The sequence below is a fragment of the Eptesicus fuscus genome, chromosome 17 (genome assembly GCF_027574615.1).
Source record: "Eptesicus fuscus isolate TK198812 chromosome 17, DD_ASM_mEF_20220401, whole genome shotgun sequence".
NCBI lineage: Eukaryota > Metazoa > Chordata > Mammalia > Chiroptera > Vespertilionidae > Eptesicus > Eptesicus fuscus.
The window spans coordinates 56,202,723-56,228,106 of NC_072489.1; the positions used below are offsets into that span (position 1 = coordinate 56,202,723).

The window sequence follows — 25,384 nt, forward strand, 5'->3', positions numbered from 1 at the left end:
GCCCCCTGTCCATCCCCGGAGACAGCACCAGGCTTTCTCCACCCCCTGGGCCCGCGGCCCGTGCTCTGGGGACGGAACTTTGAACAGCAGCGCCATTTCCCCCTGCCTGTTAGTCTCAGACTCCCGGCTGGTTTCTGAGCCGTTATTCTGGTGGTGTGGTGGAGAGAGGCTCACAGCCTCTCTCATGGCTTCTACCCAGGCCGCCCCGGGGTCTGTCCGTCTCCTCCCCGACCTCAGAATCCCCGAATCCCGAGTATCTGACTGTTTCGAAGAAGCCGCTTTTGCGTCATTGGCCAAAGCAACAGGGATTTTGCCTCATTTTGGATTTCTCTATTTCCTGCCTCTTCTTTGTCGAGTTCTCGTTCTGTGTTGGCGAGAGGCTGCTGGGGCGCCCCTCGTGCCCACCCCGAGTCCACCACTTAGTCCACACGCCTCCTGCCTCCGTCCGGGCACACGCACCTCTGCAGGCCGATGCAGCCCTTGGAGGAGGGTTTGATTTTCCACATGGACACCGGGGGGGAGGGGGGGGGGCTCTAGCTGCACTGTCCTGTGATGGCAGAACGTGGCTGAGCGGCTTCTGGTTTTGAGAAACCAAAGGTGCCCCTCCCGGCACCGGGGCGAAAGGTGGAGGCCCCGGTGGCTCCACGGGGCGGCCGGTGTCGTCCCAGATGTTGGCCGTGTCCCATCGGCCGGTGTCACGTCGGCCACACGTTAGTGGAACCGAAAGTGGAGTGTCCCTCCCGCCCCCACAGGTGCTTGAACCTCCGGATCCGCGTCGCCCAGGAGTCGGTGGACAGCGAACCTTCGGAATTCCCGTTTTTGCTGAGCGAGCTGTATGAGCGCTTGTTGGAAACTGAGGAAAAGTTTGTCAGCTGTGGCTACAAAGAGAACTGTGTGGACATAAAGCTGGAGCGGGCCAAGTTAAAGAGGTGAGCGCCTGGCCGCAGGTCCCCCGGCGGCGGGGAGCTGTCCCCGGAGGCTCCTGCAGGCCCGTGCCGGCCGCCCCATGCCAAGCGCCGGCCCTGCTGAGTCTCTGCACAGACCCTTCTCCATCCTCGGGTCCTCGTGCTGCCGCTCCTCCCTCCCCCCCCCCCCCGTGGCCAGCTTTCCTCCCAGTCACATTGTCATCAGCCCCGTTGGCCCCGTAGGGCTTCCTCCCGGCCCCTGCCTGTGGCCACCTGCATCTCCCATGGGGATGCCCACATTGGGGGTTTACAGCCACTTGGGGTGCCCTCAAGTAAAGCTCATCACGGGTATCCTCGCTCCTGTCCTGCCACCTTGGTGTCCCACCTGCTCAGTCTCTGCAAACACACACACACGCCTCACCGCCCCTCCACCCCCACCACAGGTAGCAGCTCCGCCTCCAGTGTCCACATGCCGTCACACACCCACACACATCATCCAGCCACATCTCACACGTGCAGACATGCATCACATGCATGTGTACACATTACCCTGCCCACGCACATGTGTTCACACACAGCCCCGCAGAGAGATGAGCACAGCCTCAGGAAACGCCCCCTTCCTGCCCTGGGATAGCCACACGCTCCATGACACGCATGTAAGGTGTTAAAACAGCTTTGATGAGGGAAAGCGACCTGGACATGTGTAGAATGTCAGTCCGATGTAGATGGTCGTCGTAGGAATTCAGAAATGCAGATGCAGCCTGGGGACGGGGGGGGGGGGACAGGCAGCCGATGCTGCGGAGCCCTCTGGGCCTGGTGGGAGGCGCCCGGCGCCCGTGTCCCTAAGACAGGAAGGTGATTGCACTCTGTCGTGTTCAGATATGCTGACAATATCTGTACGTGTATAAGATCGCCTCATTACATGCTGAGCACTAATACATGCACAGTACAGTCACACTGCACATTCTGTCGCTGCTGACGACGCACCACTCTGACATCTCTGCCGCCCGCCCTTCGTCCTGGGAAGGTTATGCGCCCAAATAGAGCCGGACGAGGAGCAAAGGACCGCGTACTACCTGGAGGCCTACGATCTGGGCCAGAGCGCCGTGGCCGAGGAGGAGGAGCTGCTGCACAGTGTCCAGAGCCTCCTGGCCCTTCAAGACGTAAGTGTGTGTCCTGGACCCGGGGCCACACCTGGTCTTCCCCTGTGGTCACCCCGGAGCAGAGGCGGCCTGCACTGCCCACGCTCCCTGTGGCCACCGGGGGGAGGGGCCCCAGGTGAGGCTGCCTGGGGCCCAGGGAGAGTGAGGTGGCGGGAGGGAGGGAATGTGGGGTGTGAGGGGGACGTCATTGTTTTCATGGTGGTGATGGCTCTTTGGGGGTCTCCGTCCGTGAAAACATAGCAACACGTCAGTGATGCCTCATCACAGCAGCACACGGACGCTGAGCCTCCCAGAGGCCCCGGGGTCTGACTTGTGCCCAACGTGTCAGTTACAGAACGTCAACACGCCCCTGGCGAGGAAGCTGGCGCACCTCAAGCTGAACCTGGTGGACGTGTACCTGGACATGTTCCAGCTGATCTGGGAGGAGCCCCTGGAGCGCGAGCTGCGGCAGGACTCCATGGAGAAGCTGCTGGCCGACTACCTGCGGAGCGTGAGCGACCTCACCCCCACCGGCCTGGTAATGACCGCTGCCGCCGGCCCGCCCACGTGGGCGTCGTGCTGGGATGCGGGCTCTGCCACTGTGAGCAGAGGACTAGCCGGTGGGAACCAGACCCGGAGCTCACAATGCACGCCCCTCAGATCTCTGCCCTGCGGCCCCCCGCGGCCCCCAGCCGCCCCCACAGCTTGGGGGTCCCCAGCCTTGCTGAGGAAGGGCCTCACCTGATCATCTGAGGGAACCTCATTGGCTAATGAATCCAGGTCACGTTGGGGATGTTGCCCGAGCACATGAGCTCCCTCCCGAGTTCTGAGTTTGCTCTGACAATTCTGCCAGCGTATGAAAAAGTCCATAAGAGGAATCGCATTTTGTTAAAAAAAAAAAAAAAAAGTTTAATTTGCAAATTATTTGTTTTGAAGGAAGCATTCTGCCATTTTAGACATTTTCTTAGATTTCATGCATTCCGAATCAAACAAATTTGACGAAACTATAGGTGGATGAAAGACAGTCCTAAAATTGAACTTGATACGAACTCATGCTTGTCATTGAGCCCTAACTTGAGGTTCTATATGCAAGCTTTAGTGACCCTCCCATAACCTAAGCCCTGGAGACCCTTTCCGCCAGGAGGAGGGGTGTTTCTCAGACGGCTCCTGTGTCCCCACTCCTGGGGGCATGCGGGGGGGCCCCGGGGGCGTTGGAGGGTGGGCCTGTTGCATTTTCTGGGGCGGGAGGGGGGAGTAACTAACGCGGTTTGTGTTGAAGAGATGGTTCACGCTGAAGCGGACCCTGGCCCACGTTGCGCTGGCGCAGCTGGGGAGCCTGCAGCCGCTGAGCGCCAGCTGCGTGGAGATCCGCGCGCGGCTCCTGGGCCTGGTGGGCAGGGCCTTGCGCCTGCTGGCCATGCAGGCGGACCCCGTGCGCCCCATATTCTACTGGGAGGAGAGCCTCCTGGTACGTGCTCCCGCTTCTAGCTCGGCACCAACCCACCGTCCGTGCTTCAACAACGCAAACAATGCATTTCAGACTCCCCTGCTCTCAGAACAGGATGTGAAATAGGCCTCAGATTGTCCTCAGTTAAGAAGGGTGTGTGGCTGGAGGCGGGGAGAAAAGGCAAGAAGCAGTCTCGCCAGCGGGAGCCCTGGGGCAGGAGAGAAAGGCGGGCCTCTGAGAACAGACTATGGACAAGTGCTGTCTGTCCCTTTATAAAGTGGAGGTGGGAGAGAGAGGAACATGGGTGGGGGGTCCCCAGCCCCAAACATGGTCTTGGCTCACGGTGCCTCCCCGACCTCAGCAGCTCTCCGCCCAGGAGTCTGGAGTTGCCTGGGCACAGGGGCCCTGCACCCCACAAAGTCCAGAGAAGCCCAAGTGAGCGCCGAGCCCCGCCCACCGGCCATGTGGTCATGCAGGCCCCCCTTCTCTCGAGCCCCTGGCGAGGCTGCCCAGCAGCCAGGCGCCCATGGGAGCACACGACCCCTTAGTGGGAACTGGGGACGGCGCTGCCACGCAGGTCACCCTCCTAAATGCCCCTGCAGATGCCCTTCCTCCACCCGGTGCAGCCAGGCTCGGCCCCACACCCCGTCCCTTAGGAGGAGCCCTCTGGCCCCGGGGAAGGTGGCTCCGCACCCCGTGTGATTTGGAGCTGGTGCCCCCGCCTCCCTGTCCAGCCTGGTACATAGGCCCCGTCTGCCCCTGTGGGCGCTCTGTGCCTGGGACCTAGGCTAGGACTCACATTTGGGTGAAGCTGAGGAGCCTGGTCCTTGTTCAACCGGCATTTGTTGAGCACCTGCACAGGTGGCCTCAGTCGGGTAGAGGCAGACCCACACGCCTTGTCCACATGGGGCTTGTCCACGAGGTGGCGCTAACAGCCCCCTGGGAGGGCTGTCGGGGAAACGTGCACTAACTCCCAGATGGCCGGGCAGGGCTTTCAAGAAACCCACCCACCCAGATCCAGCCCCTTCCCAGCCCAGGTTCCTCCGGCCCCTGCCCGCCATGACCCCACAAACCCAGGCCTCCCCTCAGCCCAAGTCCTCTTGGGCCCACTGCATCCCAAAGAACCCCATTGGGTGGCTTGTTCTACAGACAGGCTGGCACAAGTCTCACGGTCCCCTAGTCCCGGGGCAGGCGGGCACCTGACTCACTGGGTCGCAGCTGCACAGAGCTGCTGGGCGCTGCGGCCAGGGAGCCTGGATTTCCAGGACTGAAGGGAAGTGGGTACGGCATGCGACCGATCGAGGCCTGTGCCGCCCGGGCTCGCTGCTCCAGAGCTGCTCCCCGTCCGCTGCACCTGCCAGCCGGGCCCTCTCGGGGGATCCTGCAGAGTCGCCTGACCCACAGGCACTTCTGGGGCTGGGCGGTGTCCCGACAAGTGCCAGCTGACGGAGGCATGTCCCCTAGGTGGGGACAGAGCACAGCAGCCTCAAGTATCTGGAGATAACCCCGGACGACGGGGACAGCGAGGAGCATGGCAGCAGCCAGCCCGCCTTCAGGACGGCCCCTGAGGAGCGGAGCCGGAAAAGCTCGGAGCTGAAGGTACAGCTGCTCCCGCCCGCCCGCCCGCCCGCCACGCCCGCCCCACCCGAGGAGCCAGCCTGGGCTGAGCCTGCGCCTGTGCCCGCACCCGCAGAGGAGGAAGGCGCTGGCCCAGCAGTACCTGGCCCAGGCCACCGAGGTGCTGCTGCAGTGCCTGCAGGTCGCCCTGGGCAACGGCCTCCTGGAGGTGGCGGCGGCCGCCAGCCTGGAGATGGTGGAGTGCATCGGCACCCTGGACCCCACGGCCACCTGCCAGTTCCTGATGCTGTCCCAGGTGCGGCTCTGCTCTGTGCACCCTCCGGCCGCCGTGGGAGGGAGGGAGGCCCCAGCACCCTGTGCCTCTCCTGCTGGTGGCTCCGCCAGCACCGGCCGGGCTGGGGCTGGGGCCTGCGTGACGGACGGCGCTCACTTAGAGGAGAGGCCGTTCTCCTGAGGTTCCCCCGAGCCCAGGCCTCTCTTCCCCATGTCCTGTGGGCCCACGAGCCGGGCCGGGCCTGGCCCTCGCACCTCCCTCGGTCTGTTCCAGAGCTGCTCAGTCTCAGACATGATGCGGGACGTCCTGCTCACGGCCACGGCCAACACCAGCAGCTCGCAGCTGGCGGCCCTGCTGCACCTCGAGAGCAGGCTGAAGCGCCAGGAGCGGGCCTCCACCAGCCAGTTTGCCAGCGTGGAGCAGAGGCTGGCTGCCATTTCCAAGGTGACTGAGCTGGGGGCGCCCTCGAACCCTGGTCGGCTTTTGCACACTTGAAGCTCATTTCATCAGAAAGCAGAGGTCAGCTCAGGGGGGAGGGGGTGGCGTGCAGGAGAGCAGGCAGCTGGAAGGAGGGACACAGGGCTGACGGCAGGGAGAGGGGACAGGGTGGCGTGTGCATCTGTGCCCTTGACTGTGCACGGGCGCGTGCACACCTGCGTGTGTGGTGTGGAGACGGGAGGAGGCTCAGGGAAGAGGCTGCACTATTTTGGTTTGGGTGCACGTGTGCTTTGGATCATGCAGATGAGGTTTCTATTAGTGAAGGGCCAGGTAATTCCGTGTGCACCTGCTGCCCCCTTGTGGTGGCCATGAGTTGTGCAGAGCTCCTGCCTCAGCCCCAGCCCAGGCAGAACCCCGGCTGCCACCCTGCTCCCCACCTTGCTCACCCCCCTGTACCCCCTCCCTGCTGGTGCGTCTCCTCTTCAGAGATGACGATGGAGCCAGCAGCCCACCCGCTGCCCCGCAGGGCTTCGCTGATCTCTGTTTGTCACACAGGCTTGGCAGAATCTCTCGGTCACTGAACAACATTTTAACCACTTAAATGAGATTCCTCCCACTTTTCGGATCCTCTCTCTGCACCACTCACCTGACAGGTAGGCCGATTCCTATTCTTACGCCTGCTGCCCACCCACGCAGGGTCTTGGAGGCCACGGTGCCACCTCTGACCTTAGTGGGGCCCTGTGTGTCTGAGGGTCACCACTAGGTGGGGCAGAGCCAGTTCGCTTGTCTGGAGAGAAGGAGGCTGGCCCAGCCTCCGGCAGAGGCCGCCGACAGCTCACAGCTGTGTCCGCATGGGCCTGTTTTCATTCCACATCTTGACTTCACCCCGCGCTGGTGGGGAGGGTGCTCCTGTTGGGGGTGCACGTGGCTCACAGAAGCTGCGTCTTGGGGCTGCTCTGGGACCCTATGGGCTGGACTTGACCCTACCCTGCACATGCCCTCCTGCTCACAGGACCCATCTGTACGGTGCTGCCTATGAGAAACCCAAGTTCATCCCCACAGCCAAAGGGAAGTTGGTCCAAGTCGGGGGTGAGTTCCCGGAGCAGGTGTTTACCCGGCGCTAGGCACACCTGCCGCCTCCAGACACACGTCCCTCCTGTGGGCGTGGTGACCCCACACTCCATTCCTCTCACCCCCGGGGGTTGGGCAGGTTCAGCACAGTCTGGTGGGAGGCATCTCAGAGTGGGGAGCCCCAGCCACCAGCGGGGTGACATCCGCACCGTCTCTGAAACTCATCCTGAGTGACCGGGACTCTGTCCGCAGCCAGGACCAGACCCTTGGGGAAGCCCCTGGGGCCAGAGGACTGGCCCAGCTGCCCGAGCTAACCCCGTGCAGGGTCTGCCGCCTCGGCCCGTTTCAAATGCCTTGTTTCTGTTTTCCCTTTTTCCCTCAACCTTTCGGGCCCCTGCCCTCCCGGCCCATCCTCCTGCCTTAGGGGGTCGGTCCCTCACCCCAGTGCTGGCCGGGCGCGAGGGTGAGGGCCCGCCCCGAGGCGGGCGAGCCTTGTGGAGAAGCCCTGTGCCCACAGTTTGCTCAGGAGTTCCACGTGTTCATGGCCAAGGGCGGGTCTGCGAGGCTGGGTGAGGGGCAGCGGCCGTGTCTGTCTCCGCAGACGCCTGCAGGGTGGCGCGGGTGGCTGTGAACCCGGCCACCTTGTCTGGCCTGGTGGCCGGCGCCCAGCAGTTCCGGGAGCAGAGCCAGGCTGAGGTGTGCAGCAAGGACAGAGCGCTGATCCTCGGCCCGGTGAGGCCCCAGCCCCAACCCAGCTGTCAGGGGACCGGGACCCCAGCCGGGCCGCAGTAAGGTGTGGGGGGGGGGGGTGCGGAGCTGGGCAGGGACCCCCTCAGCGGGTAAGGGGCACCGACCAGGCACTGTGGGACACCCAGGTCGGCCTCCCTGCTGGACAGGGCTCAACTTTTCTTTGAATTCCTGAGCCCAGTCTGATGCAGACCTCTCCGTGATGTGAGCAGAGGATCCCTGTGGGCCTGGGGGTGCCCAAGAGGGGTGCTCTCAGAGGGGTGGCGGGAGAAACTGCCCATCACTGGGCATGGTCTACGGGGCCCAAGGACTCTGGTGCCCAAGGCAGGTGGTGGGTCCAAGGCGCTTCATGTGCTGCTGAGCTGGGCCCTGGCCACCAGGCTGTTCCGGAGTGGCCTGTCCCTGTGGGTCCCCACACAGCGGGGTTGCGCCCCTCTGCTCTAACCAGGTGCATCCCCTGAGGTCCCCTGGCACCTTCTGATCATGGGCTGTCTGGCTTGGACAGAAATCAGAAGGCGTGAAACATGAAAGGCAGAGGTTCCCTTTCCTGAGACTCAGCGACATCCTGAAGGCCACGGAGGACTACCTGCGCCCGCTGCTCTTGCTGCTCCGCTGCCCCGAGCCCAGGTCCCGTGCCGGGTGCTCTCTCGGGGTCAGGGCCTGAGCTCTGTACACCCAGTGGAGCTGAGTGCCTGGTGCCGGGCAGGCAGGCGGGCGGGAAGCCGCACCCCTCTCTCTCAGCCCCCGTTCACACGGGGAACTCGCTCCTCCTGTCAGGACCCCCTGTGCTTCCTGAGGGTCTCTGCTCCCCCAGAATGCCTGCACCCCCAGAATGCCCGGCTCTGTCCCATCTGCCGTCTGCCATTGGGAAGAAGCCCCGGTCCTCTCACACCGTCTGCGGGGGTGGGGCGGGACAGCAGAGCGAGGGGCTGCCTTGCATGTATTTCGGGCAGGAAAGCAGGCAGCGGGGTTGGGCCTGGGCCCTCCGGGACTGGGCAGCAGTCAGTGAGGGCCCTGAGCCCTGTTCGCCCCCGCCTGGGCGCAGCTCCCCGCCCCCATCGGTGAGGCTCTTGCTGCGTGAACGAGAAACGGTCCACAGCGATGTGCTTGACGTGCCCGCTGTGTGTGGTTTTCGAGTGTGTTAACACCTGCACGTGTGCCTCTGACTTTCAGAATCCACATTTCGTCGACCATTGGGGATTTGGGGAAAGCAAAGGGCAAGGAACGGAAGCAGTCCATGCTCCCAGGTGAGCGGCAGCGGCAGGGAGGCGCCAAGGCCGCGAGTCACTGGCCCCCAGGAACCTCCGTGGCTGTTGGTGAAGAAGAAGCCGGGTTGGGACTCGCCCCACCTGTGAGAGCCGAGCGTGTTGGCAGCTGCCGGGCGGGCCCGCGGGGCCTCCCTCCGAGGGTCTCCCCGGGCGCTGGGCACCGCAGGTGGCTGGGTCGGTCTCAGAGGCTGTGTGCCCCGCCACCTCTGTCACAGCCTGGCCGCGGGGTCAGCTTAAGGGCAGCCATGCCCGTGGCTCATGGCCCTGGGCACTTTGCGGGCAGAGCCCTGGCCCTCACAGCTGGGGAGGCGCGCTAGGGGTGTGCCAGGGCCTAATCTCTCACCTGGTGCCTAATTTCACAAGTAGCTCTTTTTTATTTTTATTTTTTAATCTATGCCTGAGAATATTTTTCCGTTGATTTTTAGAGAGAGTGGAAGAGGGTGGGGAGGAAGAGAGTGAGTGAGAGAGAGAAACATTGATGTGAGAGAGACATCATCGATTGGTTGCCTCCTGCACACGCCCCGACCTGGGCTAGGAATTGATCCTGCAACCAAGGTAAGTGCTCTTGACCAGGAATCAAACCCAAGACCCTTTGGTCTGCAGGCCGACACTCTGACCACTGAGCCAAACTGGCCAGAGCCATAAATTGCTCTTTTAAAAAGGCACTTCATTCATCTACTTTTCTTCCCGCACAAAGACTCGCTGAGCAGAGGGAAATGGGCAGTTACTTTGTCAAAAGTGCTCTGACCTCCTCTGGCTGCTGATGCCCACAGCACGAGGTGCAGACCCTCAGAGATGAGGGTCCCAAGGGCCCGTCCCCCGTCTGAGGATGGAGGGTCCGAAGACGAGTCCCGTCCACGCGCCAGCGCCGAGGCCAGGGTTTGACCTCCCGAGGCCACTTCTGTGACTGAGATGCTGCCCTCCCGTCCCCGCCGCCGAGGAGCCCGGTGCGCTCGGGGCCAGGGCGCTGTCTTCACTCTGTGGGCGGAGTCACGGGGCCTTGCCCCGCATCGCCATGCGTGTCGGAGGGCGGGCTTTCTCTGCCAGGAGACAGGACCGAGGCTCCTCCGCGGGCTCCGCGGTCCCCGGGAAAGCCTTTCTCCGAAGGGCCCTCTACGGGGCTGCCCCGGAGGTCACGACCCCTCTCTGGCCTCCTGAGGGAGGAAAGGGTTGTGCACATGTCGGTCCTTTGGAAGGGGGCTCCCTGGTTGGGAGGAGCCACGTCATCCCAGGACCTGCCGCAGGGAGCGGCCGCCCACGCCGGGCCGGTCCTCAGAGCCACGGACGACCCGACACCCCTGTGACCGGCCCGGCGGCATCGTCAGACCAGTGTGTCTCCCCCAGAGCGGCCACACGCCGGGGCCCTGCTCTCTGCCAGGGGGGCCGCCGTGGCCAGGCAGTGGCCTCAGCGGTGACTTTTGCCACAGGGTTGGCCACGCCGGCAGCCAGCTTCCTCCCGCCCCCGGTGGAGCCCGAGGTCGTGGACACCGTGGTCCTCATTGTGGACAGGCAGCTGCTGGAGCTGCCCCTGGAGGGCCTGCTGACGCTCCGGGAGGGCGCCATCAACTCCATGTCCCGGGAGTTCTCCCTGCAGATGCTCTACAACCGCCTCCACCAGGAGGAGGCAGGTGAGTGCACCGGGCCGGCCGGGGGCTCGCTGTGAAATGGAACTGCTCGCTTTTATTACCCGAGGTGGTTAGCTCCTGTCACAGTTATCAGAAAGGTGTTTACAGAGCTCCTGCTGTGTGCCCCGTGTTCTGTCAGGGTTCTTGGCCGCGTGAGCTTGTCTCCCGAGGGCGGGGCCGGGCGGGGCGGCGAGGCTCCGCTGTGGTGCCGGGTGCGCAGACGGTGGCGTGGGAATCCTCCTCGCTGGGCGCGGTGCAGGTTTCCGCAGGAACAACGCACGTCCATCCATGTGAAACCAAATGGAAAATGAGTAGGTTGGATTTTTGCCGCCATCCAAGAAGAAATCCCAAGGACCACGTGTCCTTCCACCTGAAACAAGGAAAACTCCAGGCGAGAGGCACAAAGCAATCATTCTCAGACGTTGGCGACCTGGCGGCGGGGACGGCAGAGCCCGTGGTGCCCCTGGGCTGGGGCCCGGGGACCCAGAGTGACAAGAGTCTGCAGGGCAGGTCCGGGGGCCTGCAGGTCCCCCACGTCTTCGGCTGACGGCAGGTCAGTGCAGTGTGTGAAGAAACCACCACGGCCAGGACAGAGCCGCCCGCAGCAGCCACCGCGCTCCCGACACTCAGCCAGGGCCGCAGGGGCTCAGGTGTCCACCCGCAGAGGGAGAGTCTGAGATCCCCAGGTTTAGGGGCGGCGGCCAGAGGGCATTGCCCTGCCCTGGAGAGGCCAGCTGCCCAGGTGCCAGGACCCACCTGTCCCAGGTGCCTGAACGGTCTCCCCGAGGAGGCACAAGAGGATGCGTGGGAGCGGCAGTCTCAGCGCCAGGCCAGGTGAAAGTCAGCGTGTCGCCCACTCAGTGAGCCGGGCCCGTGGAGAAGTGGGAGACGGAGCCCCTCACCCCCCGGGAGAGAACTCTCACTCCACACGGAGCCCCTTGCCCCACCGGCGACGGCTCCCCGGACGGTTCTGGGCCTGGACCCGGGTAACAGCGGCCCGTTTCCCACATTCGAGGAAACTGACTGCACAGACCCAGGCGGCTGGATGAGCCAGACACAGAGACGAGCAGCCGGAGCCAGGAGCAGCGGGCGGGAGGGCGGTGGACCGGCAGCAGCGCTGGTTAACCGTGAGCGGCGGCGGCTGCTTTTTATGGTTATTCCTCAGCTGAGGATGTTCGTCCATTGATTTTTAGGGAGAGAGAGGGAAAGACAGAGAGAAACGTTGATGTGAGAGAAACACATCGATTGGTTGCCTCCTGCACGTGCCCCAACCAGGGCCTGGGGCCGGGGAGGAGCCTGCGACCCGGCTGGACTTGAACCCGGGTCCGCAGACCGATGCTCTCTCCACTGAGCCAATCTGCTCGGGCTAGTGTCGGCGGTTTTAAAAGGAAAAGACGCTCGTGCATCGAGCACACAGGCAGGAGCCACAAGACTTGGCAGAAACAACGCAAACAGTGACCTCGGTCCTTAAGTTACTAAGGAAAAGCCTGTCGGTGTGGATAGTTTGGAAATGACTTTCACCCACCCCGCGGCCTGCCCGGCTCAGACACCTTCCTCCTCCCACCCCCGCAGCCTGCCTGGCTCAGGGACCTTCCTCCTCCCACCCCGCACCCTGCCCGGCTCAGGGACCTTCCTCCTCCCACCCCGCGGCCTGCCCGGCTCAGGGACCTCAGGAGGCTGCTCCCCAGCCGGGAAAGCGGGGGGTGTGGGCGACCGCTTAGGACCGTTGTCCTTAAAATCTTCCATGACTCTGACAGTTTAGGGCAAAGAACGGAAAGTGTGCTGTGGGGTTTGTAACGTGTGTGACTGGGACCGTCTGACGGTGTGATCCACTGGGCCGAGGGGCGGGGCCAGCAGACCCTGTGTGGTCCGGTGCCCACACCCGAGGGGGGCTAGGCCTCCACCGAGCAGTCACCGCGAACACGCGGCGGGGGGGGGGGGGGTGAGCTGCAAACAGCGCTCGGTTAGACCCGCGAGGGCAGGAAGGAGGGGCGTGGAACCCGGGGGCCGGGACAGAGGGAGCACCCGTGACCACCTGTGCAGGCGAGGCCGCTGCGGGACGACGTGCAAGTCCCCATCGGGTGCCTTCGAGAAACCCGTTTAAACCAAAGGGGGGGAGTGGGGGGGAACCAATGATGGAAACAGAGAGAAGCCACAGGGACTGCGGTGCTGCCTCCGCGTGCAGGTCCCCGGGCGGGGGGGGGGGGCGAGGGGGGGAGCCCCGTCACCCTGGAAGGGCCTCTCAGCTTGGAACGTCTGTGTTAGGAAATGACACAGCTGTGACGTGCATGAGGAAGTAGCTAAGTTAAGTAGCGAGAACACAGAAAATCCAAGGAAAGCAGACCAGGGCTGCAGCAAGCACGTGAGCCATCGACAGGAGAGAAAGTGGACTCACAAATTGGTGGTTTGAAAAAAAAAAAGTCAGGACAAGGCGGAGAACCCCACATCCGCGCTTCCGACACGGGCGGGTCCGTCACTTCCCGAACCCACAGCCGCTGCACAGTGAGCGGCAGCCAGCGGGCGGCCGTGCGGAGAGGCGCCAGGGGGCCGGCACCCTGGGGGGCCCGTGGGGGGGGGTCACTGGGCGGGCCTGGCCCAGGCCTCTCCCCGCCGCCCTCTGAGTCTTCACATTTGAGATGCCGCTGCCGTTTCACTTTAGAAAACGTAAAAGGAACAGCTCTCCCCACATCTCGCTTTGGCGTTGAGGTGACCTTCACATCACATCAGACCGACCGTGTCAAAGCGAGCGGAGTGGCGTCCGGCGCGTCGCGGTGCCCTGCCCCCGCCCCCGGCTCTTCCCCCGGTTTCACCCCTTCCTTCCGTGTCTCCCACAGACCGGACCACGAAAAAGGGCGCCAAAGGCAAAGAGTTCAAGCGGAGAGGCCCCGGGAAGAAGAGCCGGAAGGTAGGGGGCGAGGCCCGCTGGCCCTGGGCTGAGGGCCGGGTGCCGCGGGAGCCGGGCCCCACGACCCCGCCTGTCGTCACAGGGCAGCGCGCCCCGAGTCATCCCTCCCGATGCCATCTTAGTCGACGCGGACAGCTTCAGGTGTATCCTTTGCCGGGCCCCACTGCCCAGCACCAGCCTGTGGTCCTGGTTCTCCTTAACCGCAGCCCAGACGTCGTAGACCCCTTCGAGGAGGCCCAGGGCCCAGGTGAGCACTTGCACGGCCCCTCCCCTCTCTGCATGCACACACACATGCACACGCACATGAACACGCCACACCCCGCCCTCGGCATCAGGCGTGGCCTGGGCCCCCACGGGGCAGCTCCATGCGCTTGGGCCTTTCCCTCCTCTCAGGCCTCCTGCCCTCAGGCTCTCGGTGTTTAATTCTGAGATTAAAATTTATTTTTTTTTTTACTTAGAGGCCCAGTGCACAAAATTTGTGCACTGGTAGGGTCCCTAGCGGCTGCTGGCTGCCGGCCAGGTCCTCCCTCCTTACCCTGGCCGGCCCCGCCCCCTGGTTGAACTCCCGGTCGAGGGGACAATTTGCATACTACGCTTTTATTATATAGGATTTTTTTTTTTTTTTTTTGTGAAACTGGTTTTGCAAATCTCTCCTCGAGGGAGGGAAGGAGACCAGCGTCTCCATTACCAGTGAGTGGGGCACTGCCACGACAGCCGGTGCCCCGTGAGGCGAGCCCAGGCCCCGCGTGCTCCACGCGGTGACGAAGCTTCTGCGTTTTGCCTCCATTCCATTCTCGCTGCAGGGACGTGGTTGCCTGTCTCCGTAACCCGGGAAATCTTGGATAAATACAAAGACTCGTACACCGCACGATGGGTGGGACATCTGGGAAAAAAGTTCTTTCCAAGGTTCGGTCTGGGTTCCCGGGACGGCGTCCTGTGGGGCTCCCTGCGCCAGGGGGTGCTCTTCCCGTGGGGCCGCTGTCCTCAGTCTCCACCTGGGCCCCTTCCCTCCCCGTCTCCCCCGTCTCCCCCTCAGGCCCCTCCTGCCTGAGCCCCCATTCTGTCCTGTGACCCCCTGACTTCCCTGCATCTCACTCTGGGTGCCTGGATCAGGGCGTCGTTGTCCTTATCCCGTTTCACAGCTGAGGACCTGGCCTCAGGGGTGCCCTGCACAGGGTCCTACAGCCAGCCCAGCGGGGCAGGTCCTGTGGGTGCCCTCGGGGACTGGGCGTGCCTGGGTCTGGGAAGTGTCCCTCCAGCACTTCCCAGAGCCACGCCCAGTGAGATTGGGGGCTCCCTCCTTCTCCCGAGAGCGGCTGGCACCAGCTCCCAGGGACCCTGAGTCAGAGCAAGGAGAGGACCCGCGGGAGGGCGAGTGCACGAGTGGGGGTGGAGGGAAGACCGAGCGGGACGTCTTTGCTTTAAACACTCATCCCCGGAGGGTGCCTGTCCCTGGCTGGCCGCCCGCCCACCGAGCCCCTGCCCCGCAGCCAGGCCGAGTGGGAGCAGCTGCTGGGCCGCTGCGAGGGCTTCTTCTTCTACGGGATGGAGAACTTCCTGTCGCACTTGTCGGTGGAGAGGTTGGCTGCCATGAACTTGGAAGGTGAGCGGGTGCTCTAAGGGCCCCCCAGCCCGGCTCTCCTCCGGGACCAGATGACCAGGCCCAGGACAGAGCAGGCCTCGGCAGCCCCTTGGTCCCGTCACCTCTCAAGGGCCCCCGTTTAGACTTCCAGGCCTGGCAGACCACCAGGGCGGGTGGGGTCACCCTCCCCGTTCAGGCCTGCAGAGGACGGGGAGGCTGGGCATGTCTGCCACGCGTGGTCACCGCCCTGCCCACCAGCCCCTCTGTCCGAACGTCCGGCCCCCACCCCAGGACACCGCGCAGGGGCTGGCGGTTTTCAGGGACTCCTCCAGGAGGCCCCTCCCCTTCGAGGTGCATGTCCCCATTGATGGCAGCCTGTGGACGCTTGTCCCAGTCTCCTTTCCAGCCCCCCACGCACACCGTGGGGCCACGCAGGACAGGACCCCACTCCACCACGAAAGCTTGTCACCTGGGAGGCGGAAACAGGGCCTCTATGAGGCAGGCCCAAGCCTCCCAGACGGGATGGCCAGGGAGCCCAGAACTGTGAAGGCCCCGGGCCCACTGCTCCCCCAGGCCTGTGTGTAAACAGCTGGAGGGTCTGCCTGCCCCCGGGGCCGCCCGAGGCCCAGCCCAGCCAGGCCACCCTGGGAGTGGGGTGGGCCTCTGCATCTGTGGGGCTGCTGCCCGCCCACCCCGGGCGCCTCTCAGACACGGGTCCTGTCTCAGAGGGCATGGGGCCAGGTGACCAACTCCTGTGCCCGCTGCTGCCCAGGCAAGCCAGATGCCTGGTCGGGGTGGCGTGCTGGGAGCCGAGACCCCCTCGCAGGGTGGGGCATGCTGGGGCCCCGGGGCACAAGGAGGCTGAGAGGGGTGTGGGGCTCCTGAAGCAGATAACGTTCCGAGCGCCCGTGGGGCCGGGACCCCAGAAAAAGGCCTGCAGTTCAAACCCAGGCCTCGGCAGCTGCACCGAGACGCCAGCCTGCACACCCCCCCCCCCCCCCCCGCCCGTGTCCTGCAGACTGCCAGCTGATGGTCCTGCTGGACCTGAGCCGGTCCTACGAGAGCATGCGGCGGACGCTGGAGTCCTCGGAGCACAAGAGGTGCTGGTGGCCTGCTGGCAGCCCGGCCTGGGGAGGCTGCTGGGGGCGTGGGGGGCGTATGAATGATGGACGCATCCCACGGGGAGTGTGGGGGGGAAGCGCCCTACAAGCTGTGGGCAGAGCCCCAAAGGGAGCCAGGCCTCCATGACGGGCTCCCACACCCTCCCCGCGAAGTCTCGGGGGCTCTGGCGGCTGACCACCGCCACCGGAGCCTCGAGGCTGCTGGGGTGGGGCCGGGTGCCCCCAGCACGCGCACCCCAGCGACCTGGACTTCCTCTCGCAGGGGGTGCCCCGCAGAGGGATCTGAATGCCTTTTGGGGGGCATTTAAGTCTGGGGGTGGGAAGTTGGTGCAGTTTGGGGTGAGGACGGAGTGGGCTCGGTCCCACGGAGCGCGGTCCCTGCAGTGTCCCCCAGCTGGCCTTGGAGGAGCCCATCGGGACGGCCATCCTGCTGAGCCTGGTGGGGGTCAGGAGCATCCTGGCGAACCAGTGGCCAACAACCCTGCAGGACAACACGCTGAGGGCCAACGTCCTGTGGGAAAGTGCGTGGGGCCGGCCTGTCCCACCCCTGAGCCTCCACGGAAGCCCGCGGTCGGGGGGGAGGGGAGGGGAGGGGAGGGTCCACGTATCTGAGGTGGAATTTCCTCCCCAGATCTGCTGGCACTTGGCAAGACAACCGGGAGAGTGGCCCGTATCCTTCAGAGGATGGAAGCTGGGGAAATGGTCGGCCACGGTAACTAGAGACTGTCCGCCTCACGTCCCCGCCGTCCCGCACCCTGCAGTGTCAGAGTCCCACCTCCACGCCCGCACGGCCTCCTGCAAACGGCCCACAGCCGGGCTGGGCCTCTGCGCTCCTCAGGGGAAGCTCCGGCCATTAGATCTGCTGATTTGTCTTTAAAACCGTTCAAGTCACACCAAGTCTGAAAGCCCGGGGGCGGGGGGGGGGGTGTTCATAGCAGCGTCCAGGCCTGGGGGGGGGGGGGTCGCTGTGTCGCAGGCAGAGCCAGGAGCACCCCTCCCCGCCCACCCAGGCGCATGGCCCTGGCCTGGGGCCCCGGAATTCCTGCTCCCGGTGAGCCTCCTGTCCCCCCTCCCCTCTCCCCTCAGACGAGTCTCCACAGACCCCCAAGAACAGGCTGACGTTCCGACCACAGCTGAACAGCTCTGAGTGGCCCTCCGTCAGCCTCAACCTGGTCCTGTACGGGCTGCCCAACCAGGCCATCGTGTGATCCTCCCGTCCCACCCGCTGCGCCCCTGCACGCCCCGCCCGGGCCCTCCTGCTGGTCTGAGTCCCTCCCCTTCGGCCCAGGCACCACCTGCCTCCTCCTCCACCATCCCGGGCCCTCCCAGGGTCTGCCTGCACCTCTGCACCGGGACCCTCATGGAACAGGAGGACCTAGGAGGGGCCCGGCAGGCAGGTGGGGTGAGGGCTGCACCAGGGGCCACCCCAGGCTGCCTGGACCCCTGAACCCACCTTGCCCGGTCGAGGGGGCGCATCTATCCCCGGGGACCCGGAGGAGGGGTGGTCTCCACCCCACAAGCCGCCAGCAGCAGGGGTCCCCTCGGAGACCGTTTCTGGCCGATGTCCCTGGGGACGAGGCTCGTGGTCCTGGGGGGACATGCCCGGTTCTGAGACGGGGAACACTGTTGGGCCCTTTGTTTGCCATGTCAGAGCTTGAGTAAAGGACTGGCCCCAGCTCCTGCGAGTGGTGTCTGTGGCCGAGACGCTGGGTGGTGGCGGGGCCTGGCCCAGCCTCGGGTCTGGGCGTCACGTCACCAGCACCTTCTCCCGCCTGGCCGTGTGAAATGAGCCCCCACGCGGGTGGGCTCCCACCCCGGCAGAGGAAGGGACCGGTCTTCACGTGATGCTAACACGGCTTCTCCTGGTCACGGGAGGCCTGTGTGGCGCTGGGCCCTGAGGGCTGCGTGGCCCTGTCCTCGAAGCTAAGACCTCCCAGCCCAGGTCTCCTGCCACCATGGGATCAAGGTGGGCTGTGTCTTCAGGGGGACCCGAAACGTGGAGCCACGTGGATCAGAGCCACCAGGTGTGCCATGAGCAGGTGCCGTGGACCGGCTCTGTGGCTCGGGCTCTGTCCACGTGTTTCCTCAGCCAGGGGAGAGGCGATGGGGGAAACGAAGGCATGAAGGAAGGCCAGGTCGGTGCCCACACCGCCAGCCCCTTGCTGGCCCTCTGACCTTGGCACGTGTGTGTCCCACGCTGGGTCAGCGGGATTGGATGGGGATGCCCTCTCTCTCCAAACCTCTTGGCTGATTGGCCGGCACTGGACTTGCCAGCCCTACGCCCTACACCTCAGCCCCGTGGCAGGTCCTGGGGCTGAAGGGAGCCGTGCAGGGGGAGCAGCGGGGGTGGGCGGCGCACAAGGCAGGGAGATCCATAAAGCAGAAGGGGGGCGCACACACACATACATGTATACACATGTGCATGTACAGGCTCTCACATGCATACACGTGCACACAGGTGCACACACCCACACACACAAGCCTGTGGACAGCACAGTGTGCGGTTGGGTCCCATTCGCCACGTCTGCACTATGTATGCCGCTTTCCATGAATCTGTAATTAATTCAATATAAAGTGCTTTTAAAGCTCATCTTTGATAATATTGAAAGGTGGAGATTCCTCCTTTTTTGTTTGATTTTTCCTCCTTTTCCCAAATATATATACACATAGTTGTTCCAGGTGTTTTTAAAGCTAACTAATGACCAGGGAATAAATTTGGATCGGAGCAGCGTTGGAAATATGAGCTTTCCTGTGGAGAGGTGTTGGCACGCACCCAGACAACAGGAATAAAAGCTTCTGAAGATATTTCATTGCACGCTCACTGCTCACCTCCCCTGTGTCTCCTCACGTGAGTGCGATTTCATGTATCAAAGGCGCTAAAATAACTTTCTGAATTATGTCCCAGCAACATAACAAATCACATTATCAATTAACTTCTACAATAGAAGTGGCTTTCTGTAATAGATCCAAGCGTGAAAAAATTACGTGGGTGAAATTTATGTAACCCTAAAAACTGTAAGGAGAAGAAAGATCACTTTGAATTTATTGGTCATAATGGGGACGGGATGTAATTCGCGTGGTGGACAGCCCTGTGAGGGGTTGGCATGCTCTGGACAGGCCCACAGAGGACACAGGCGGGTGACAGGGCTGCGAGCGGGGCGGGGCGGGAGCCGAGGGCAGGCAGCTCTGGTCCAGGCTGAGCTCCGGACGGGCTCCGTGACCTTGAGCCGGTTACTCGGGAGCTTCAGACTCCCTGACCCAGAACTGCCCATCGCTGGGGCCTGACCCCACCCGGCTCCAGACCCACAGTCCCAGGTCCCCATCGGTCCAGCCCCTCTGTGTCCCGGTCCCTCCCTCCCAGGCGGGCAGGGAGTGTCTTGCTCACCATTCACCTTTTTAAAAGTTCTACTTGTTTTCTTAATTGTCTTGAAAATAGTGATTTCCATATTTTAAAAGTAAGGAGTGTTTTCATTGCAGGGAATTTGGAAAATGAAGTCCTCTCGGCAGACAGCAAAGGTCACCGTTGGACGGATATCTTTTCTCGGCCGCTTTCTGCCCCTCGAGCTCCTCTGCGGTCTGGACACGCCCCCTGCAGTTTTACTTACACGCCGAAGGACTTTCCATTCCCAGGTTGTTTTTTAAAAAAGTCAGAATCCGCCCTGACCAGTTTGGCTCAGTGGATAGAGCGTCGGCCTGCGGACTGAAGGGTCCCAGGTTCGATTCCGGTCAAGGGCATGTACCTTGGTTGCAGGCACATCCCCAGTAGGAGGTGTGCAGGAGGCAGCTGATCGATGTTTCTCTCTCATCGATGTTTCTAACTCTCTATCCCCCTTCCTTCCTCTCTGTAAAAAATCAATAAAATATATATTTAAAAAAAAAAAAGTCAGAATCCTCATTTAAAGCATCTCTACCCTCAGCAGGCCACCTGCCCACCCCAGGGTCTCTGTGCCCGGAGGGGGGCCGTTCCAATGGGGCTGCTCCTCGTGGGAAAGTGGGGGCTGGGGCCCCGGGCACACCAGGTGTCCCCGCACTGGGCCCAGGTAGTGTGGGCTGTGTCCTCACTTCACGCCCCCCCTCACTGTATCCCCTGGAATCGTGTCACCCAGACACGGACCGAGGTCCATGCTCCTGAGGTGGCCACCTAGCGTCCTGCCCTTTGCCAGCCCCTGGCAGCCTCCACCCGTCCTGCCACCACATCCTCACTTCCTGGCATGGGCTCTCGGGCCCCTGGTCCCTGCCTGGGACTCCCAGCAATCTCCCTGCTCACCTGGGAGGCCACCCCGCCCCACCCTGTCCACCTGGGGCCTGGGCACCTGGGCCGCCCTCCTCTCCCGACTTAATTCACAGGCACAGCCACAACAGGCTTCCGGATTGATCTGGATTAAGAAATTAGGTGGGTTAATACACTAAAATGTCCACAGACCCTTGTATATAAATTTCTATTAAGTTCCCGCATCCAGTACTGGTCTCTAATAGTTTAATTTCTGTATTAAATAATTAAAACTCTATTGTCAATGGCTGTGAACAATTGTTTTCCTTAATGATCTTTCCAGAGGAGCCAGTAATTTTATATCTTGTAAAAATGATTAACTGGCATCATTATCCCATATTCCTGAAATATAACCCGGCGACTGCACGAAAGGCCATCTGTATTCAATTAATGCTCCTGCGTTAGACGCCGCATCCCTCCACGCCGCGGCTGTCCTCTCGTTTTATGACGGCGGTGATGAAGATAGAAACAACCAGTTTAATTATCCCATTTCCAACGGTGAAATCAATTTGCGACACGTCTCCACGCTTAAAAAAAGAAGACGAAGACAGCGGCAGCGTGGTCCTGGGAAGGGCAGGCCGGGCGGAGCGGCCAGCAAACCCCTCCCCAGTCCGGGCTGGCGGCAGAGCAGGGAGGGGCCCGCACCTTCTGAGGTCTAGTTCCTGGGGGTTCCCTGCTCTGCCCCCCAGCCTCACTCGGTCCCTCAGTCCCCTGCAGCAGGTCCCTGAGGCCGGCCCTGCTCACTGGACCCACAGGGACGTGGACTGCTCCCCAGACCTGGTCTGACTGTGAAAGTGGGGGTAAGGGGGAGACTTCACGTGGCGTGCGGCCCCCTGCCTCTGTCAGGGTGATTCCAGGGACGCGCCCTGCCCTGCCGCTCTGTCACTCCGCGGGCGCTGTCGGCCACACAATCTAATTGTTTGACGTTTTTATCACACTCGCTGGGAGCGGAGGGAGGCGGCTAGATTGATACTCTGTGTGGTTGGCTGATGGCCGGCATGGCGCTGAGGGGCTGAATTACAGGGGACTCTTAAATTTCCTTATTACAGATTTTAATTCTTTATGACAAGAGGCGAGAGGGGGCGTGAAGACACTGAGGTGGAGGCGGCCCCCCTCTGCGCTGTACCTGGGGATCAGGGTGCCCCCCCCCCGTGTCCTCCCCCTTTTTCTGGCACCTCCTGCCACCAGGCTCTGTTCTGGGGGCATCGGGGGACGGGGGTGCTCAGACAGTAGGACGGGACAAGGACCATCCTGCCTACAACCCGCCCCCCAGGAAACATCCTCTTTGAGATGAAGCTCTTGGGCTCAGAACTGCCCCCCAAAGATGGGACTGCTGAGCCCACGCCCCCATGAAGCCGGGTGCCATTCCGGTGGCATTTCTGAGGCTCGGGAGCTGGGGTCTGGTCATGAGCCCAGTGGCCACTTGCATCTCCTGCCTGTGGGTTTCTTATTCGCACTTTGTCCCTTTCTTCCCTTTTTGCTATTAATTCTAGTTCTTTGTGTAATAGGAACCCTCACTTTTCTCTGTCATAGGCATTGAAACCTTCCTCCCCGTTTCTCGTTGACTGCCAGATCTTCTTATTCATGACGGGCTTTGTCACCCTGAAAATATTTCACGCACTTTTCTGGCCTCAATGTGACTGTTTCACGTCTCGTGATGGATACGGACGGCGGGCCTTCGGGCGTTGCCCCGCCCGCTCACTCAGGGGCCCCCTGCCCTGCCTGCTCGGAGCCCGTGCTCACCTTCCACTGTGGACTTCCCTCCTCTGCAATAACGCCGGAGACCCGAGACCCTGCAGAAGCCCTTCTTGCACGGCGTCGGGCGGAACCGGGGCGTGTGGGCGGGGCAGGTGTCCCCAAGGACCTGGCGGCCTGGGCGCCCCGGGGCGGGGCAGCTGTGACTGGACGGGCCAGACTCTGCAGAGAGGCTCCCGGGAGAGCTTGGGGACAGTGGGCGCTGGGGCCGGGCAGTGGGCATGAAGCAGGCAGAGGGAGGGTCTGGGAGAAGGCCTCAGAGCCAGGCTCTGGGGTGCTGAGTGGATGGCCCTGGGCCACAGAGGCAGGGGGTCGGGGCCCCATTTCCCAGGGACATGCTCTGAGTTCCTGGAGCAAGAGACCTGCTGCCCCCACAAGCAGGCTGCGTGAGGCGGTGGACGGGGCAGTGACCAGGTGTGAGGCGTTGTCTCTGAGCACCTGAATCCTTGGCCCCGAAATGGCCAAGCCCGTGGGCGGAGGGGAGCGGCCTGTGTGAGGACCCTCTGCGGTGGGGCAGGTCTGGACTCCCCGTAGGGAGAAGCTGCTGGGCCCTGAGGCTGTGCAGCCACCCCCAGCTCCTCTCGGACCTCTCCTCTCCTCTGCGGGGATGCGGTGTCCAGGCCCTGTGGCGGGAGGGACAGTGATTCCACTCCGAGAGGCGTGGCTGCAGCCCTGGACGGCCTCAGGACCGAGTGCCACCCGACAAGGAGCAGCGGGACCGGCGGGGTCTCTGGTCCCGGCACCTGCCCCTCCCCCCGTCCAGGAGCAGGTTCACGCGTGGTTTGCTGATGAGCTACTGGCTTGGGGTTGGAGGCCGTGGTCTGGATGAGGTCTCTTTCTGCAGGACCCCCGCCTCTGGGTGTGAGCCCAGCACCCTCCTGCCATCCCGGGTGCCTGCCTTCCTCGCCAACACCATCCAGGCCCAGGTACTGTCTACAGTTCGGGGCTCTGGGTGAGGGGGCCCAGGTGAGACTGAAGAGGGCGAGACCGGCCTCACCCCCACCCACTGAGAGGAGCTGGTGGCACATCAGCAGGTGCTGGTCCGCCGCCTCCCCAGCAGCCCAAGCTCCTTCCTCCTCCTCCTCCTCCAGGGCCCCTTTCCGGGCTCCCGGCTGTATCCCCGGAGCCCCCAGCCTGCGGCCCTGCGTGCTCAGGATGCACCTGAGTGCCCAGACCCAGCAGGGCTGTGGGGGTGGAAAGGGGCTGCAGAGGGCAATCCCAGCGGCCACCCAGGCAGGATGGGGCCTGGCCTGTTCCCACCTCCTTCGGGAGGAGACGGGGCCTGGCACCAACTCCTCTTCTCATGCCCTCGGGATGGGCCTCCCCTGGGGGGACCTGAACCCGGGTGCAAGCATAGGAGCCTGTTGCTCCAGGGCGTGTGTGCGGGAGAGCTCAGGCCCTCAGACGTCCTGATCCAGGACGGTCCGGCCTCCAGCGTGCCTGCTGTGACCGAAGCTGCCTCCTGCCCCACGCGCTGTGGCCTTGGGCTTCTGTTTGCCTTACTCTGGGGCCTAAGTGTTTTCTGGGACCCTCCTGGGGAAGGCAGCGCCCTCTCTAGGGCACTTGGGGCTCAGCGTGGGGGACAACCTGGAGGCGCCAAGTGAGGTGGGGGCCTGCGACCCCAGGGGGCACCTGGCTTCCTCCTGGGCCCGAGAGGACCAGGCAATTGGCCTCATGGGTGGGTTCAAGCCGCCCCAGCTCTCCCCCAGCCTTTGGTCTTCTGGACGCGGCCCCTCCCCGTCGCCTCTCACAGCGCCGAGTAAATAACTACGGGCACAGTTGTCAGACTGTCGTCAATTTTCTGCACTGTCAGCTCCTCCCCCCGCCCCCCCTACCAACCCCACGGGGGAGCTCCCTCCGAACTCTGCGACAGGCATGTCATAGAGACCTGGGACAGGTGTCAGAGAGGTTCAAGCCGGAGAGCTCAGGCCAGGCGTCCTGGGGCAGCCCCCACATGCCAGGGACCGCTGAGGCGGCTGGACGCCCAGACGTCGTCAGGAAGGGGCACCGAGGGGCAGGGAGGCCACCCCCCGCAGGAGGCGCTGGCCATGGCAAAGCCCAGCCCTCTGAGGGGGAAGCCTCCACAGGGGACAGCGGCCGGCCTGGATGGCAGCCAGGAGCCCTTCCTTCCGGAAGCACCCACGTGGGCAGGGCTGCTCCTGTGCGTCCGCAGAAGCGGAGCGGGCGCCCCGACACAAATCTTTCACTGGGCGCTCAATTAGCGCGTTTGGCAGGTGGTCAGATGCCCCCCGGAGAGCAGCCCCGGGAGAGAGCTCATTACCCACGATCCCACACCTGGTGCCCGCAAGGCCCCTGGGGAATTAGCTCTGCGCCGTGATTTACGGCCCCTCCCTTTGTCCTTTCCTGAAGGAGACAAGGTTCTCTGGGCGCAGAGAGCAGATTCCGATTCGGAGGCGCTGTGTGATGGCTGCCCTGAGGGCCTGGGCCTCTGCGGTCACCACAGCTGGCTGCCTCCTCCTGGGAGCCCCTCCTGATTTAGGTAACTGCTGTGTGCCCCTGGCCAGGCTCCTGTCTGCACCAGGGCATGGAGGGGGCTGAGGGGGGCGCGATTTCAGCAGGGACCTCTTCAGGTGGGGGGTACTGGCCCTGCTTGCTGGGTGTGTAGGTCCGGCCCAACGTGCCCCCTGTGTGGGTGTGGCTGCAGGCAACAGGTGGCCACAGGCCTCCTCTCAGAAGGAAAGGCTCCCCAAGGAGGGAGGGCAGGCAGGCCTGGGGTAGGGAGGGGGCTCAGTCTTTAGTTCAGCCAGACCCACGTAGGACGTTTCCTCCTGGAGCGCCAAGCTGCCTCTGTTGGGAAGTCAGTCGTTCACTCAAGCATTCATTCATTCATTCATTCATTCATTCAATCATTCCAGCTCTTCACAGCCTGGGCCCCTGGCACGTGGGTGCCTGTCCTGACCAGGGGCCCTGCGGGATGCTGGGAAAGGAAGGAGGCACCTATGGGCCATTCGCATGGAGACCTCGAGGTTGAGGTCTGGGCTGCAGACCCGGGTGGTCCTGAGGGAGGGTCTGGAAGGAGAGGAGGAAGTCCAGGTGTGGGGGCTGCCAGGTGAGCTAAGCGGGGCGGAGGCACAACCTTGAGCAGCAAATGAAGTTAACGGAGGTGTGTGCGTCAGGAGAGGGGGACACGTGCGTATGCGGCACCTCGAAGCAGCCACATCTGCCCTGTGCACATCTGTCCCAAAGCAGAGGGTGGCCCCGTGTCCTGCCAGTTGTCCGAGAAGCCACACGGGAC

The 25,384-nt window shown here is 63.2% G+C and overlaps 1 protein-coding gene across 1 annotated transcript in view; it reads left to right on the forward strand.

Annotated features, from left to right (window-relative positions):
- Positions 1-17,403, forward strand: part of CFAP46 (cilia and flagella associated protein 46) — a 57,736-nt gene extending 40,333 nt beyond the window's left edge. Inside the window, exons 38-59 of the mRNA XM_054728939.1 lie at positions 753-929; positions 1,933-2,102; positions 2,362-2,585; positions 3,327-3,515; positions 4,959-5,093; positions 5,188-5,367; positions 5,620-5,790; positions 6,340-6,437; positions 6,797-6,873; positions 7,457-7,587; positions 8,108-8,229; positions 8,776-8,841; positions 10,320-10,498; positions 13,330-13,400; positions 13,483-13,543; positions 13,612-13,647; positions 14,204-14,306; positions 14,891-15,003; positions 16,001-16,082; positions 16,488-16,624; positions 16,735-16,815; positions 17,190-17,403. Coding sequence (XP_054584914.1) covers positions 753-929; positions 1,933-2,102; positions 2,362-2,585; positions 3,327-3,515; positions 4,959-5,093; positions 5,188-5,367; positions 5,620-5,790; positions 6,340-6,437; positions 6,797-6,873; positions 7,457-7,587; positions 8,108-8,229; positions 8,776-8,841; positions 10,320-10,498; positions 13,330-13,400; positions 13,483-13,543; positions 13,612-13,647; positions 14,204-14,306; positions 14,891-15,003; positions 16,001-16,082; positions 16,488-16,624; positions 16,735-16,815; positions 17,190-17,311 — 2,725 coding nt within the window. The 3' untranslated portion in view covers positions 17,312-17,403. The remainder of the gene's footprint in view (positions 1-752; positions 930-1,932; positions 2,103-2,361; positions 2,586-3,326; positions 3,516-4,958; positions 5,094-5,187; positions 5,368-5,619; positions 5,791-6,339; positions 6,438-6,796; positions 6,874-7,456; positions 7,588-8,107; positions 8,230-8,775; positions 8,842-10,319; positions 10,499-13,329; positions 13,401-13,482; positions 13,544-13,611; positions 13,648-14,203; positions 14,307-14,890; positions 15,004-16,000; positions 16,083-16,487; positions 16,625-16,734; positions 16,816-17,189) is intronic.
- The last annotated feature ends 7,981 nt before the right edge of the window (positions 17,404-25,384 follow it).